At 37.6% G+C, this 16249-nt stretch overlaps 2 protein-coding genes across 3 annotated transcripts; both read right to left on the bottom strand.

Moving 5' to 3' along the window:
- Positions 1 to 1614: 1614 nt before the first annotated feature.
- LOC130418480 (NACHT, LRR and PYD domains-containing protein 1 homolog) lies at positions 1615 to 8724 on the bottom strand. Of its 2 annotated transcripts, none has more exons than XM_056744665.1 (12): positions 8461 to 8724; positions 7471 to 7722; positions 7043 to 7093; positions 5223 to 6951; positions 4350 to 4433; positions 3883 to 4050; positions 3627 to 3707; positions 3347 to 3493; positions 3084 to 3242; positions 2664 to 2786; positions 2455 to 2570; positions 1615 to 2065 (listed from the first exon to the last, which is right to left on the bottom strand). In XM_056744665.1, exons 2-12 carry the CDS (start codon positions 7661 to 7663, stop codon positions 2028 to 2030), a joined length of 2889 nt encoding a protein of 962 aa, XP_056600643.1. In that variant the 5' UTR covers positions 7664 to 7722; positions 8461 to 8724; the 3' UTR covers positions 1615 to 2027. The 2 variants fall into 2 exon arrangements, with proteins under 2 accessions (XP_056600643.1, XP_056600642.1); XM_056744664.1 differs by having other exon boundaries at positions 8469 to 8724.
- Positions 8725 to 9080: 356 nt separating this feature from the next.
- LOC130418484 (NACHT, LRR and PYD domains-containing protein 1 homolog) lies at positions 9081 to 16033 on the bottom strand. Its single transcript, XM_056744669.1, is given in 12 exon segments — positions 9081 to 10383; positions 10485 to 10598; positions 10842 to 11000; positions 11112 to 11258; positions 12734 to 12814; positions 12889 to 13056; positions 13155 to 13238; positions 13313 to 14105; positions 14108 to 14986; positions 15119 to 15237; positions 15396 to 15647; positions 16010 to 16033. Coding segments are annotated over 10 exon segments (2751 nt in total). The 5' UTR covers positions 15189 to 15237; positions 15396 to 15647; positions 16010 to 16033; the 3' UTR covers positions 9081 to 10127.
- Between the last annotated feature and the right edge of the window lie 216 nt (positions 16034 to 16249).

Raw genomic sequence — 16249 nt, 5'->3', positions numbered from 1 at the left:
TCTCCCAGCTCTGTTGTGTTTTGTCTCTGAACATCCTCCATCTTCTCAATGTCATCCATTGTAAGTGCAGTCTGGCATCCGGCATCTACATAGCCTGCAACATATCAGTGGGGAGCATAATTACATAATTCATGAATATGAATTATACGAATTGCTGTTAAGTTATCTTTTTAACAACCTTTTTACAAACATGCAAGTTTTCTGGTCCAATTATACAGGTTGATTTAAGTTAATATTAATTATGTGAAGTAATCTTTTTTTACAACGTTTTTACAACATTCAACATTTGTAACAATTAATAATAATTAATAATAATGCTGGTCACCTTGATCCTTTAATGTTCCATTCCCACTGATCCCCTCTGATTGTGGGTTGTTGTCAGCTGGCTGCTGCGGTTTGGAGCTTTCGGCTGTCTGTGTCAGATCCGGGCTCTCATCTGTCTGTTGGAGATCCAACATAGCCTAAGAACATTCCGACCGTCTTTGTTGGTCTTCATTGAGCTTCATCCTCTGCTCTCGTTTAAGAGACGCCTCTGATTTGGGTTTAGTTTTTTGGTACCCTAGGTTGACCGTCGGAGCCCAATCTACCGACTCAAGGTCACCCAAAGCGCTAGGGCAGCCTAAAAAGCCCCAATGAAGTCCATATTAGACTGCCGGTAACTTAATAATCATTACTAAGTAAATGAACATTTAACGACAACCTAAGGCTATACAAACACAGACACAAAAAACTAATTGGCTAGCTAACATACCTCCGACGAAGTGGTCGCTGCAGACACGGGCATTAACAGACTCTGCTCCTCCCAACCGCAGACGTTCGTTAAAAATCCCCTTTTTACGGCGTTGTTCTGTGAGCTTTTTATATTTCTCACCTTTATGATTGACAATCTTTGGTACTTTGTAAAATCCCTTTCCCTTTTCTCGGTTTGAACGATTGGAGCATCCGTACACTACACAAAACATTGGCATTTTTTCAGACGGCACTGGCAGATCCTCAGCTATTTCACTTCCTGCCCTCCATCTGAATTTCGCGCTCTCGCGATGCAGCAGCGTGACGTCACGTGAAACCAACCTATTGTGTTTTTTGCTTTCATTCCTCCATCCTCACTTTTTATCTTTGCATCCGAAGGGGGTGGGGCTAAGGAACAAAGGAAAGGAGTATGCACAAATAAGAAATAAGATGTGCTCTTGTAAGAAATGGGAGCAACAAGATGTGAGAAAACAGTGTAAATAAAGATGAGCATATACATAAAGATAATCAGTAATCATGGATTTAACATCCAATACCGGTATAATGAGACACCTCTGCTCCCCAAAAAATGTTTAGTCAGAAAAAGATTTTGAATGTTTTTAGAGTTAAAACTACTAATGAAATGGAACTACTCAAATAAGAAAGTGTTTTAGATAAAACAACACAACATTTGTCATGCTTTCCTTTGTTTTGTTTTCACAAAACAATAAGCAATAAATTATGATGGCAGATATATATATAGAATAATATTAGGAATAGAATATTAGGCCTATTTGTGTTGATGGTGTCGACTGCTGTGTGGTTTCTACATTCATAGTTTCCCTATTACATTACAGTCATTAATTAATACTTACACCAAGAAAGTCTTGCTTTATTTTACTGACACAAATTCAGCTACTGAATCGATTATTTATTGAAACTCATCTCACTTTTACAGATTAATCATGGACCAAAAACATTAAAACTTTGTACCAGCTCCTTAATATTAATGTCACAGTCTCATTGTCTATAAACGATGTTTCATTTAGATTTTTATTTTTTATTATTTAAACCCGGGGTAGAGAGGTTGAGGTAATGTGTTGTGGAATCTGTGGATGAGTGTCATTGTGTCAAAGAAGCTGTAGATCAGTTTCAGGTTCAACGGCTGGAACAAGGCAACAAGGAAGCATCAATTTGAGTGTTGAGAGGCACCCAGTGTCTTTCCATCAGAATACCCAAAACCTTTTCCTTTTTCCATCTTATTTTGTGTCTTCCATCTGAATTCAAATTGGGTTGATTCATCCCAAAATGTCGCAAAGTTTAATCTTGGGAGAAACTGGGACAGGAACAAAAATGAAAATCAATACGATGATAATTAAGAAATATGTTGAATCATTTTATAAATCTGATATGCTTTTAAATAAGCATTCACCATTTTAAACACAATCAAGGAACTCTGAATAATCCTAATTACCAAAAAACTATCAAACAATTAAAAATAATATCTAAAATATTTCCTATATTATTGTTATTATAAATGGTTTCATGTCTAGTGCCAATACGCGAGCAGACAAGCACAGTGACTCTCGTGACAAGAAATGTTAAATCGATACTAGGTACTTACAAACACTTTATACAGCAGCAACGTATCACACAAATTAATGTTAATTTAAATGATCAGAGCAATTCACACTAAAAGTGGATTTACTCCTAATTATAACTCACTTTCTTCTGTATAATTCTCCCCACTGAATATAAAAGTCACTCTCTGGTTGCAGTCAAGTTCTTTGATCTGATGAGTCTGATGAGTGCAGCTGTCTGTGGATCTACTGCATCTAAACCTTTACAGAAACACATCAAACACTTCTGTACTGGATCAAACTGATGTAATCATGATAAAGCCTCAGAGATGTGTGAATGTGCAAGTTACAAACCCTTTAATGTTTAGAGTACACTGAGGATGTTTAGGGGACTCCTTCAGTAACCTCAGTCCCTCCTCCAGTAAACGACCAGGGAGCCACGTTGCATCATCAGAGCTCCATGAACCAGCATTAAAGCTATATGACAAAAATGCACACACATTCTCAAAAACAGGTTGAGCAGACCATTGAATGACTCTGTAAACACGGAGCAGTGAAACAAAATATAAAAATAATAACATGAAAGTAGCCCGATGAATTTGTGAGCTAAAAGAATTGACTGAAAATTATCAAGAATCGGCCAAATATAATACATCCATTTTGAATGTGACTGTAATAGTGTTACTGTGCTCTCTCTCTTTCTGTCTTCACACAAATACTGTACTGTACACACTTAGCAATAATAGCAAATAATATAATAGCAATAATCCTTACCTAAGCCCTTTCAGACTTTTGCAGGACTGGATGAGGAAGAGGATTCTGAAGGCCCATTTCTCAGTCAGGAGGGGAGCAGAGAGATTCATCGCATTCAATCCAGAAACAGAGGAGAGATGAGACAACAGAGAATCCACCTGTTGATCAAAACCTGCCCTCCTTCAGACACAGAAAAACAAGTAGGACAGAATATTAGAGTATAAACTTAAGGTGTAATTTTAACAAATAAAGGTGGAAAGGTGATATTAGTTTTGCAAACATACTCTTCAGTTAAACAGTTTATGTCATGGAAGGCCTGTAAGAAGTTCTTCAGATTAATACTGGACATCTCTGAGCGTGGATATTGAAGAATGATTTCTGAAAGTGATGGTACATTATGTGGGCTTGAACACCACCTCAACACATTCAACCTGTAGGTCAAGGGTAAATAAGAAAAGCAAAATCTTATTCACAAGTCTTATTTATCCCGTACTTTTGATTTTAGGAGGTAAGGAATTAGTGTAAGATATAAGATAGAAAGCAAAGTGTGAAAGAGATTCTTACACAAGGTTTCCATCTGTGTTAAAGAGTCGGAGAGATGAGCAGAGACTCTCCGCATCATTGCATTCAGCGCTTGCCCTTAAACTGCCAATCAGAATCAACATTTAATATTTTAATATCTACTGTAAATGTTAAAACATTAACACTGGATTTTAGCAGCTCGCCTGGCAATGGACCAGCTGATGATTATCTTGTTTATTAAATAAGTTCGTAATTAAAGGAGCAGAATAACGATTTGTGTTTCTTGAGTTATTTCTACCTGATCTCCTCCCATTTCTCTGTGTTCTGTATGAATTCTGTCAGGATGAGGGAGGTGTCATATGTGATGTTCTTCACTGCAATCTGAAGTCCACCCACAGTCTTCTGTTTGTGTAGAGCATGAAGAATCTGCTTCATGCTTTCGTCTGACAGACCGCTGCTGTTCAGTCTGTAGAATACACATACAAGCGTCAAGAAATTACAAACAACACATGTGCAAGGGAAGAGCTACAATATTACTTTAAGAAAGAATCAATGAATTTTAATAATTGCTATTGCTAATTGCTATCAATGTTATCCGTTTTTTTTTGTATTTTGATTACCTGATTTCCTTTAGTCTTCCTTTTTGCCAAATAATTTAGTCCAATAAATGACTTAAATGTTTACCATAAACCATCAAATATTAGATCTTGATGATTTAATCTAACCCAAAGGAGCTTTAAAGGCAAATACAAGTTTGGTGCTTACCGAAACTCTCCCAGTAGCTTTCCTTCTCCAAGAGCTGAAATCAGATCAGTAACATCTGCATCTGTAAGGTTTTGCACTGTCAACCTAAAACAAAGAACAGACCCTGACAAACCACTAACTCAGCATGACAAGAGCTTGCAAGAAACATTTGCAATAATTGTCTGGAATATATGTTTTAATATAGCAGTAGATCTTAAAGTTGTTAAAGGGATCTTAAAGAATGTTGGTAATTGAACAACCTTGGGCCCTATTCACTTTAACTGTATTGTTTAGAAACAAAACCAATGCAGGTCAATGGGTACCGCCATTGTTTTGGTTAACAACATTCTTTAAGATATCTTCTTTTCTGTTCTGTAGAAGAAAGAAAATCATACAGGTTTGAAATGACAAGAGGGTGAGTAAATAATGACAGAATTTCCATTTGGGTGAACTTTCCCTTTAATTTAAGGATTTTCTTTTAGATATTTGCACTGTAGAACAAGACAAGAATTAAAACAAAACTTATTTTTTTGGTTTGTATATTGACCATATCATTTCTTTAAGCCTATGTTATTGGGCATTATCGTTTCCAATTAAATTATGTTAGTTGGATAAAGCAAGTAAAACTTAGTTATCTGTCATCTTAACGTCAAAAAGTCTTGAATTAAACAGTACCCACACAACTAAATAGTTGTGTACATTTACGCATTTGGCAGACGCTTTTATCCAATATCCCATACATTTGTTTCTAACTATGTGCAAACCCCTGGGATCGAACCAACAACCTTGCTTTGTTAACGCAATGCTCTTACCACTGAGCTACAGGAAAGTGTACACCATCTATATATCGAATATTACTTTTTTTTTAATCTATGGCTCTTGGGACTCACTCACTCTAGTTTTGGTGTCCTGCACAGCACTGGCTGAAGCATCTTCAACTCTTCTGCTGCAAAATTGAGATTCAAGCTTCTGAAGTGAGGACAACACTCCAGGCAATACACCAATGCCCAGCAGTCAGTCCTGTTCATAGTATCCCATGACATGTCCATCTCCTGCCAAGCTTCAACGGCTTTCTGCACAAAGTCCTTCTCATGAAGCTCATACAGGCAGAGGAGAATAAAGGGTAAAAAGTTATAGTCTCTATTTGAGCTAATAAAGAGGATCCATTCTTCCAACTGTGCTTGTACAGAAGGTGGGACAGATACTTTGTATGTTTCCTTGAGCAAGTCGATCACTTCTTTATTACAGAGACCACAGAGAAACTGAATCACAGGAAGGAAATTAAATTCAGGGCAGCCATACTTGAGTGGACAGTTCTCATCCAAATACTGCACACCGTAGCTTTGCCAGGGAGAGTGGAACCGCTCTGTTAGTTTACTAAGAAACTCTTTTTCATCCAGCGAGATGTAGTACAGAGCTGTAAAAAACTCCTGAAAGCTGAGATGCATGAAGCTGTACATCGTCTCTTGTCGGGTCCTTTTTTTAAAGAGGAACTTGCCCAGGAATGGACTGCCAGATGGATCAGAAACTGTTTCCTTCACACTTTTTTCCTCAAACAAAACTTGCCGTTCCATCAGCCCTCTCTCTGCCAGCTGACCCAGACTCTTCAGCAGGGTCGGTACAGAATCACTCAAACCCTGACAGTGATTCTCCAGTAAAGTGGACACAAAGTCAACATAAATGGATGTGGTCGTTTCCAGACCGCTTGTTACATCTGCACAATCACAGAGTCTTTGTTTAATAACTGTGGAGATGATCCAGCAGATAACAGGACTGGAACAGGCAGTGAACAGAGTTTCATTTGCCTTTACAGACTCATAAGCATTCCTGAAGAGTTCCTCATCCTGAAAGAACTTCTGGAAATACTCCTCAACCTCCCTCTCAGAAAAGCCTATGATCTCAGTAAAACGCTGAGGTTTCTTAAGCAGAGCGCTCAAAGTGTCTGTGGTTGTAGATCTGGACGTGACCAGCAGGAAAGATTTGGGCAAAAGGCAACCCCGCAACAGGGCCGTCAGTGAAGCCTCAAGAGGAGCTTTTTTATACAGATATACAGATGCTGTTAACTTTATAGATGTGTCGCCAAATGAAAATTTGAGTTCATCAAATCCATCGATGAGGACAAGGACTCTCTTTGGTGACGACTGCAGGATCTGCAAGATGTGATCTGGTGTCAAATTCGAGTTGATGCTCAAGATCTCCACCAAACTCTGCTCTTCAGATATCTGGTTCAGCTCTTTGCATTTCAAGTGAAAAACACAATCAAAGTTTTCTCTGCTGAGACATCCAGATGACCAATCCAACATGATCTTTTGTGCTGTGAAGGATTTGCCTTTCCCAGAGTTTCCCTGAAGAATGACAGCAGCAGGACAGATTCCCTTACTATCTGCACTGAAAAGTGCATCTAGGACAGTGTTTCCCTTCTCTGCATTATTCTTAGAGCTTATCAACTGTTGGAAAAACTCTCCCTTAAAACACAACTCTTCTATTCTCTCTTTCTTCTCTCTGTGTCTCATCAGGATCAGAGGCTGTATGTATCGCTCAGACAGCAGCACATGTTCACCAGGCAGTGAGTTATACTCTGTCACAAACTCATATTCTCTCTGGATCCACTTCTTATATTCATCTGTGCAAAACACATGAAGTCATTAGTGAGAAACAGAAATATGTCCTATGATTCTGGTAAGCCTATCAAAGATTAAAAAAAATTAACTCACCGAGACTCTTTGCTATAGCATCAGGATCTACAGCAGTTGGTGGGTCGGTACCTGAGAAGGTTTTAACATTATATATTAAACAAACGACTACAGATCCAATGCCATAGATATTTGAGATAGTTTGCCAAAACATATAACGTAACATAAGTGACTCCTCTTTTTCTATTAAAGAACAAGAGGTGAAACAAAAGTTCAAGGCTGAGGCTCTCAGTCTGCTTTTTGTTACAGAAGAAAGTAACTTAAGTTAAAAAATGTTACACTAAATCTTCCATTGTCAGATGTATAAATATATAGTATGCTTCATAAAAATGTCTTTACTTGTGAGCACAGGTACTATTTTGTGCTAAAATAACCCACTTTTGGCACTATGACATTGCCTCTTTGAAACTTTGCTCCCTGTGACCGCCATCTTTAAGAAGTGCTCTTACTCAGATCTCTAAGCAGAAACGGTGCATGCTTTTCCAGTCCAGAATAAAAGGCAGATTTAACTGTATTTCCTCCACATTGCAAGACTCCACCCAACACTCTCATTTTCTTCTGGTTGGTATCTGCTGATTTGATCTCACTGTATGACTCCCATCCCATCATTCCATTTGACCAAAGCTCATCTGCGATTGGCATCACCGCTTTGTCCACCCTCTGAACGAGTGTCGCCCAGTTAGAGTCCACAAATCGAGCACCTGGTGGACAAAAAAAACAAAGATAGATGGACATTTCTTTAATTACAGTAGTTTACTATACTATTCTACTGCAATGTTTAGCTGAACTTTAGCGTCCTCATTCTAGCCCTGGTTGAAATGATTACTCCGTTTATATATTAAAATACTTTGAAACTAAACAGTAATTGGCGGCCCCATTTCAAGATCTTTGGACATTCAATTGCCATCCTTTTAAAAAAGGGATTGTTCATCCAAAAATGAAAACTGAAATGAACAAATGTGACATGTATTACTGGGTTCCGCAAAACACGGATATTTTGAAGGAAAATAGTAACCAAACAACTTTCTGGCTTCCACTGTATGAACCACTGAGACATTTCTCAAAATATCTTCTTGGGTTTCACTGACTTACAGCCCTGTACAAGATTCAAAAACATAAGGGTGAAAAGTTATGATTTAAGTTGTGGATGAACAATCCCTTTAACCCAGTTTCAACTGTAGTCATTCTTTGTTTATTTGTACTAAAACTACAACAGCGATTTCAGTTTATTCATGATATGCACTAAAACGGTAACCAATCTTCCGCAAAACGTGGTTGCTAAACTTTCACTCTTCACAAAAAACCTTAGTGAATGTTCCTTTAATATCTAGCAAACTTGTTGTCTTACAGTCAATGATTCACCGGGTGTCGTAAGGTTTAGTTGTCACTTGTACTGTATAAATATGATAAAAGTCTGTTTTATTATTAAAGTATTTTACTCTATTACTTGCGTCACGGTCCATGTCTCTCAAGCGTTTCTTCGGGAATGTCGTCTAAGATTTTCCAAGGAAAACGAAACGTTAAAAGCACACAGCTGTATTTCGCGATGTCTCCCAGCATGCGGAGTTAAAACAATGCATTTACAGCATGGATATAAAAACAGAGACTATCGCTTAACCTGTTTTAACATTTAAAGGTCATTATCTACCGAAGTCTTCTAATTGTAGATCCGACTGTATTGACCTTACAGTAGCGGAGGAGTTTTTGCGCCCAGACCTCTGGTTCCGCCCACAGGCGACACAAGACGTCATTATTACGTCATCTGTGTTTATGGGTGTATACTGTGTAGAATAGATCATATAATAGACTGCTCAACAGAATAACATTATAAAATGTTGCATATAACTGTATATGTAGGCCTATAACTTCCACCCTTGATGAAGAATAAAACAAAACCAATAAGACTTCACCATCATAAAAAACAGTAAAGTAGTGTTTCGAGTCTTATTCCAGAAGGATTTAATAGTGTTTTATTATGTTATGGTTAATAGTGTCTGATGTTTTCAAGTCATAATGTTTACAAAGCTGAGTATCGTATTACATGTGGGATGACTGCTGAACCTCTGGATCTTCTTTTACTTCAGCAGCTTTACAGTGAGATCTGTCTTCGTCAACTCTAGATCAGTAGATCAGACACAAACAGTCCTCATGTACAAACCTGACATAACGAATCTTGTTAAAGAGCACAACAGTGAGACGTTCAGTGTTCATCATAAAGGAAATAACACTTCGAGATATAGGCTACTGTCACTGTACTTACAGTTACTAGTCAAGTCAAAAGTTATAGAAATGCACATGTATTATTTCTAGCGGATAAATCAAGTTTATTTATCCAGTACATTTGAACATTTTTGTAGAATCTAAAGAGTAGCAAATGTGTGATTTCGTAGTGATTTCTGATAGATGTTACATGTTACATAAATCAAACAGTAATTGGTTTGGGTTCAGGAAAAGATCCTTAAACATTAATAAAACATTACCCAAAAAACAGAAAACTTCAGGGGATCGATTTTTTTATATCGACATAAGTAAACTGCCAAATCATATGTAAATATTGCCATGTATTTCAATACAGCATGGACTCATGCAGAAAATATACCAAAATTTAAAGCTCAATAGCATTTCAAGGGGATGACATGTAGGTGTCTGGTATAATGCACACCTTTTTAATATAAAAAAAACTAATCAAAAGTAAAAAAAAATGGACATCTCAACCTGAACACTCCCGGTGTGCATTAAAACTATATAAACACCACAAAAACATTTGTTTCCAGAAAGAAATACCATATGGCCAAGACAGCCATTCATTTTTTTCTTATTATTAAAATATGAGTTTCTTTGAGCCTGGAGGTTGTAGAGTTACAGTGAGATTATAAAAACAAATGGGTGATGTGATATGACGCCAGAAACAGTATTACTTGGGTCAAGAAATAAGAAGATTGGTGCTAATGAAATGACAGAGAAACATAATCTGGAGTCATTTTACGATAATATAAAGTTTACATGTTCCTGTTCTATTCTGTAATTCTTCTCAATAACAACTCAAGCGAGATGAAAAAACATTAAGTTGTGTTGTTCTTTCCCATCGTGCTATTCATCAGCACAGTCAGAGGACTGCAAGTACTCCCGATGGAACCACACACCGATCGAACTGCACTCCACGAATAGCACAAATACCTAAAGCATGAAGTGTGTGGTTGTAGCCCGAGAAGCTTCTAAAGTGCCAGATCAAACGGCAGCTCGACCTGATTTCTTTTGCACAGTTCTCCCTGCTGATACCAATGATCACACTCTGGTTGCAGTCGAGTTGTTCGATCTGATCAGTCGGATGACGGCAGCAGTTACTGGGTTCACATCTGTGTCTTTACAGAAACACAGCCCACATAACCACTTCTGTACTAGATTATACTGAGTTAACTATGTTAAAAATCTTAAGAGACGTCTGAACCTGTAAATTACAAACCTTTTCATGTTAAGAGAACACTGGGGATGTTTAGGGAACTCTTTCAACAATCTGATTCCCTCCTCCATTAAAAGACACGGTGCATCATTATCCTTCAACGAGCCAGCATTAAAACTATATGATAGAAGTGTACACACATTCTCAAAAACATTCAGCAGACCATTGAGTGATGCTGTAACCACAAGCAGTGAAATACAGTTTACTTAAAAAGTACAATAATTCACTTTTAATCATCAAAAAGCACTTAATAAAGAAATGTTGGATGTGACTGTAAAAGTGTTATTGCTCCTGCACACTTACATACACAGAAACAAAATACCAAAATCATACACAATGTAAAGAGCACATCATTCTTACCTGAGTGATGTCAGACTGCTGCAGGACTGAATGAGGAAGAGGATTCTGGACGCCCATTTCTCAGCTAGGAGGGGAGCAGAAATTACGATCACACTCAACCCAGACAAAGAGGAGAGATGAGACAACAGAGAATCCAGCTGTTGATCAAAACCTGCACTTCTACAGATATACAGATAGAGGGCGTAGAAAGACAGCAAAGAGAAGTTAAAGTATGTATTATGTATGCAAACATTGTGTAATGGAAAAGTGGGTTTAGTTTTGCAAACATACTCTTCGGTTGAGCAGTTTATATCATGGAAGGCCTGTAAGAAGTTCTTCAGATTCATACCAGACATTTCTGAGCATGGATATTTCAGAATGATTTCAGACAGTGAAGGTGCTTTCTGCGGCTTTAAACACCACATCACCACATGCAATCTGTAGAATAAGTGAAGAGGTAACACTTGTTAGAGAAGAGCTTGTGTAGCAATTGACCTATCGGTAAGCCCTTCCTCTCGAACGCAGATGGGGAATGGAATTGATTTATTTAATTGCCTAAACCCAAACAAAACAGAGCAGAAAAGAGCTTTCCTGTGGCTCAGTGGAAAGAGCATGGCACTAGCAATGCCATGCCATGGCTTAAATCCCAGGGGATTGCACATAGTCAGACACTAATGTAAAGTGCAATGTCAGTCGCTTTGGATAAAAGCATCTGCCAAATGCATAAATGTAAATATGGTTGTCACAGTTTACCCAAAAATAATAATTCTGTCATAATTTACTCGTCCCCATATAATTTCATACCTGTATAAAATTTAAAGTTATTTTATAGAGGTATAACCGATAAATTATTGGCCATATCGGTATCGGCCGATAAACAATCGTTTTAATGTTATCGTATCGGCCCGATAATAAAAATGTAGGCCGATATATTAAAGCCGATTAATGATGAATCTTTCCTCTGGTTGAATCACTTCAGCTGCACGTTGCTCCTGTACAGTACTGTCTTTCTGTCACGATCATTCACTTACTGCCATTAGCAAAACATTGTTGATGTAGTATGTGTAGAAATATATGAATGATTAAATTATTGAAACAAAAGCGTATTGTTTGAAGCTGACTGCTGTCTAAATACTTTCTGTCTTGAGACCTGTTAGACTTTTGGCTATTTAGAAGACCTTTCTGAGTTGCTCTGGGAGAACATCTGTTACTTGTTAGTAAAGAAAATGAAACCAGAAAAGTTTAAAAGTTAGACTTCGTACATGATTTTCCGGGGGGGAGATAATTTTCACTTTCAGAAAATGTTGTATTAATATTTAGGTCCTCTATCGGCCGATATATCATTTCTCGGATTCCAATGCTCAAGACATATCGGTTATTGTCATTGGCCAAAATGTACAAATTGGCGCATCCCTGATTTAATAAATATCATATGTTCATATGTTCGCAATTTTCATTTCCGTTAGATTAATGACTACCATAGTAAAAAAAAATAAAGGGTAGTCAAAGGTGCCCACTATATGTTTTTCTAAATTCTTCAAAATATCTACTTTCTTGCTCAACTGAACAAAGAAATATACCATCCAATTTTTTTCTACTATGGTAGTGGATGATGTCCCAGAACTGAAAATTGCTCAAATTCTTTCTTTGTGCTCATGAATAATTCATGAGAGAAATTGTATTTTTGGGTGAACTATCTTGTTAGGTTACAGATTTCATCGGCAGAACGTCAATATCATCAACGTTAAAAACTTCAGCGAAACTAGCTAATAATAAATTTAGCGATCCCATGCTTGCATACAAAACGAAATAACTGTTCTCTACCGATAGGTCAATTGTGTGAGTATTTAGTAGTAATTTCTATAATAAATAACATTACTCAGATCAAATAGGAATTGATGAGAAATCCTTACACAAGATTTCCATCTGTGTTCAGGAGATGAAGAGATGAGCAGAAACTCTCAGCATTACTGCAAAGCACACTTGTGCATAAACTACCAATCAAGATTCAAAAGTCAATATATTAACAACCAAAAATAAAAGCATACACATCTGAAGTTACTTCTACCTGATCGCCTCCCATTTCTCTGTGTTCTGTATGAAGTCTGTCAGGATGAGGACAGTGTCAGCTGTGATGTTCTTCACTGCAATCTGAACTCCACCCACAGTCTTCTGTTTACCAAGACCATTAAGAATCTGCATCAAACTTTGATCTGACAAACCTTCGCCCATCAGTCTGTAAAATCACACAGATGTAGAGTATATTCGTAATAAACACATCATCAAATATATTGGATATTTTAAATGCTCTGTGCTGATCATAAAAGTATTTACCGCAACTCTGTTAGTAACTTTCCTTCTCCAAGAGCTGAGATCAAATCAGAAACATCCGTGTCTGCAAGATTTTGGATATTCAGCCTTTGAAAACAAAATCGGTCCATTTAAAATCAGAACTCTAAAAATGTTTTTAAAATTAAAAATGTCACACTCACTCTAGTTTTGGTGCCTTGTGCAGCACGGCCTGAAGCATCTTTAACTCATCTGGTGCAAAACATAACTTTAGCGTTTTGAAGTGAGGACAACACTCCAGGCAATACATCAATGCCCAGCAGTCAGTCCTGTTCAGAGGAAACGATGTCATGTCCATCTCAGGCCAGACTTCAATGGCTTTCTGCACAAAGTCCTTCTCATGAAGCTCATAGAGGCTTGGAAGAATCAAGTGCCATAAAGAAAATCGTGTTGGGCTATTGTGAAGGATCCATTTCTTCAACTGTGCTCTTACAGAAGGTGGGACACATATATTGTGCATTTCCTTAAGGGAGTCACTCACTTCTTTATTACAGAGACCACAGAGAAACTGAACCACAGGTAAAAAATTATATCCATGCCATTCAGATTGGAACCACCTTTTTAGTTTACCACAAAACTCTTTTTCATCCAGCACGTAGTACAGAGCAGTAAAAAACTGCTGAAAGCTGAGATGCATGAAGCTGTACATCGTCTCTTGCCGGGTTCTTTTCTTAAAGAGGAATTTGACCAAGAAAAGACTTCCAGCAGTGTCTGAAACCGTTTTCGTCACACTTTTCTCATCAAACAAACAATGTCGTTCCATCATCCCTCTCTCCGCCAGCTGACCCAGACTCTTCAGTAGGGTCGGGACAGATTCACTCAGTCTCAAACCCTGACAGTGATGCTTGAGCAGAATAAACACAAAGTCAACATAAATGGATGTGGTTGTTTCCAGACCGCTTGTTACATCTGCACAATCACAGAGTCTTTGTTTATAACTGTGGAGATGATCAAGCAGATAACAGGACTGGAACAGGCAGTGAACAGAGTTTCATTTGCCTTTACAGACTCATAAGCATTCCTGAAGAGTTCCTCATCCTGAAAGAACTTCTGGAAATACCCCTCAACCTCCCTCTTAGAAAAGCCTATGATCTCAGTAAAACGCTGAGGTTTCTTAAGCAGAGCGCTCAAAGTGTCTGTGGCTGTAGATCTGGACGTGACCAGCAGGAAAGATTCGGGCAAAAGGCAACCCCGCAACAGGGCCGTCAGAGAAGCCTCAATTGGAGCTTTTTTATGCAGATATACAGATGCTGTTAACTTAATTGGTGCGTCGCCAAATGAAAATTTGAGTTCATCAAATCCATCGATGAGGACCAGCACTCTCTTTGGTGACCTCTGCAAGATCTGCAGGATCTGATCTGGTGTCAAATTTGAGTTGATGCTCAAGATCTCCACCAAACTCTGCTCTTCAGATATCTGGTTCAGTTCTTTGCATTTCAAGTGAAAAACACAATCAAAGTTTTCTCTGCTGAGACATCCAGATGACCAATCCAACATGATCTTTTGTGCTGTGAAGGATTTGCCTTTCCCAGAGTTTCCCTGAAGAATGACAGCAGCAGGACAGATTCCCTTACTATCTGCACTGAAAAGAGCATCCAGGACATTGTTTGCTTTCTCAGTATGATTCTCTGAGCTTATGAACTGTTGGAAACCCTCTCCCTTAAAGCACAACTCTTGTGTTCTCTCATTCTTCTCTCTGTGTCTCATTACGATCAGAGGCTGTATGTAGCGCTCAGACAGCAGCACATCTTCACCAGCCCGTGAGTTATACTCTTTCACAAACTTATTTTCCCTTTGGATCCACTTCCTATATTCATCTATGCAAAAAGACATGAAGCTCATTAGTGAAAAAAATATGGATATACAATAATTTAGTGAGGAGTGTTCTTTAACAGATATGTCTAAGCGTCAGAGATAAATAATATATAAAAAAATTGATAAATACTCACCTAAACTTTCTACAAGACATTCAGCAGTTGGTATGTTGCTGCCTGTAAAGGTTTTAACGTATTTGTACATTTAACATAATGTTGTAATCCTACGTTCATACATTCAATTAATAGTTCACCTAAAAATAAAAAAATCTTTCATTAATTTTTCACCCTCTTGTCGTTCATGTGAACTAACACTTTTAAATGGACTATGTCTTTTATTAACAGATGTATTGAATATATAGTACACTACATGGTTGAAATTTGTTAATTTGTTAATAATTTGTGCTCTTACTCAGATCTCTAAGCAGACACGCTGCATGCTTTTCCAGTCCAGAATAAAAAGCAGATTTAACAACGTTTCCTCCGGAGTGCAAGACGTCACCCAACACTCTCATTTTCTCCTGGTTGGTAGCAGCTGCTATGATCTTGCTGTATGACTCGCTTCCCAGCATTTTATTTGACCAAAGCTCATCTGCTATTGGCATCACCGCAATGCCCACCCTCTGAACGAGTGTCGCCCAGTGAGCATCCACAAACTGAGCACCTGGTGAATCATAACAAAGATGGCAATAATCATGGTCATTTACTACATAATATAATGAGCACTGTATATTTAGTTTTGTGTCTGTAAATCATTTCCTTTAAATGCTATTAAGCTCTAAACATTGTATTTTTGTGAATGAGTCTATACAGCAGTGAAAACCACAGAAAAATTTGCTTACGATTTGAAGGTTTATTACAATTACACAAACAGTGTTTAACTGATGGGATTGTTTATCTAAAAATATATTTTCTCAACCTCATGTTACAGAGCAAACTTGTAAGTTATTATTACAGTCACTGACATTCACAGTGCTATTACCTAACTTTTTTTAAAGTAATTTATCATAAAGGTATATTACTTACGAATTTCTTCATAATCCATGTCTCACAACAAAACTGTTTCTTTGGCGAAATTGTCTGAAATTATCCACGTAAAATTAAATGTTAAATCACATATTTCATATTTCGTGATGCAAGCACCTACGAAACTATAACCATGCTCAGCATAGCATGTAGTCCGGAAAATGACCCAAAAAACATCAGTCCGATAACTTTTCAAAGTGCAAGGCAAGGCGACTCGAGTATAGAAACTTTAATAACAAA

This window comes from Triplophysa dalaica, chromosome 3 (genome assembly GCF_015846415.1).
Source record: "Triplophysa dalaica isolate WHDGS20190420 chromosome 3, ASM1584641v1, whole genome shotgun sequence".
Lineage (NCBI taxonomy): Eukaryota > Metazoa > Chordata > Actinopteri > Cypriniformes > Nemacheilidae > Triplophysa > Triplophysa dalaica.
The sequence above is the reverse complement of the archived record's forward strand: the minus strand, read 5'-3'. Positions and strand labels throughout refer to the sequence as shown.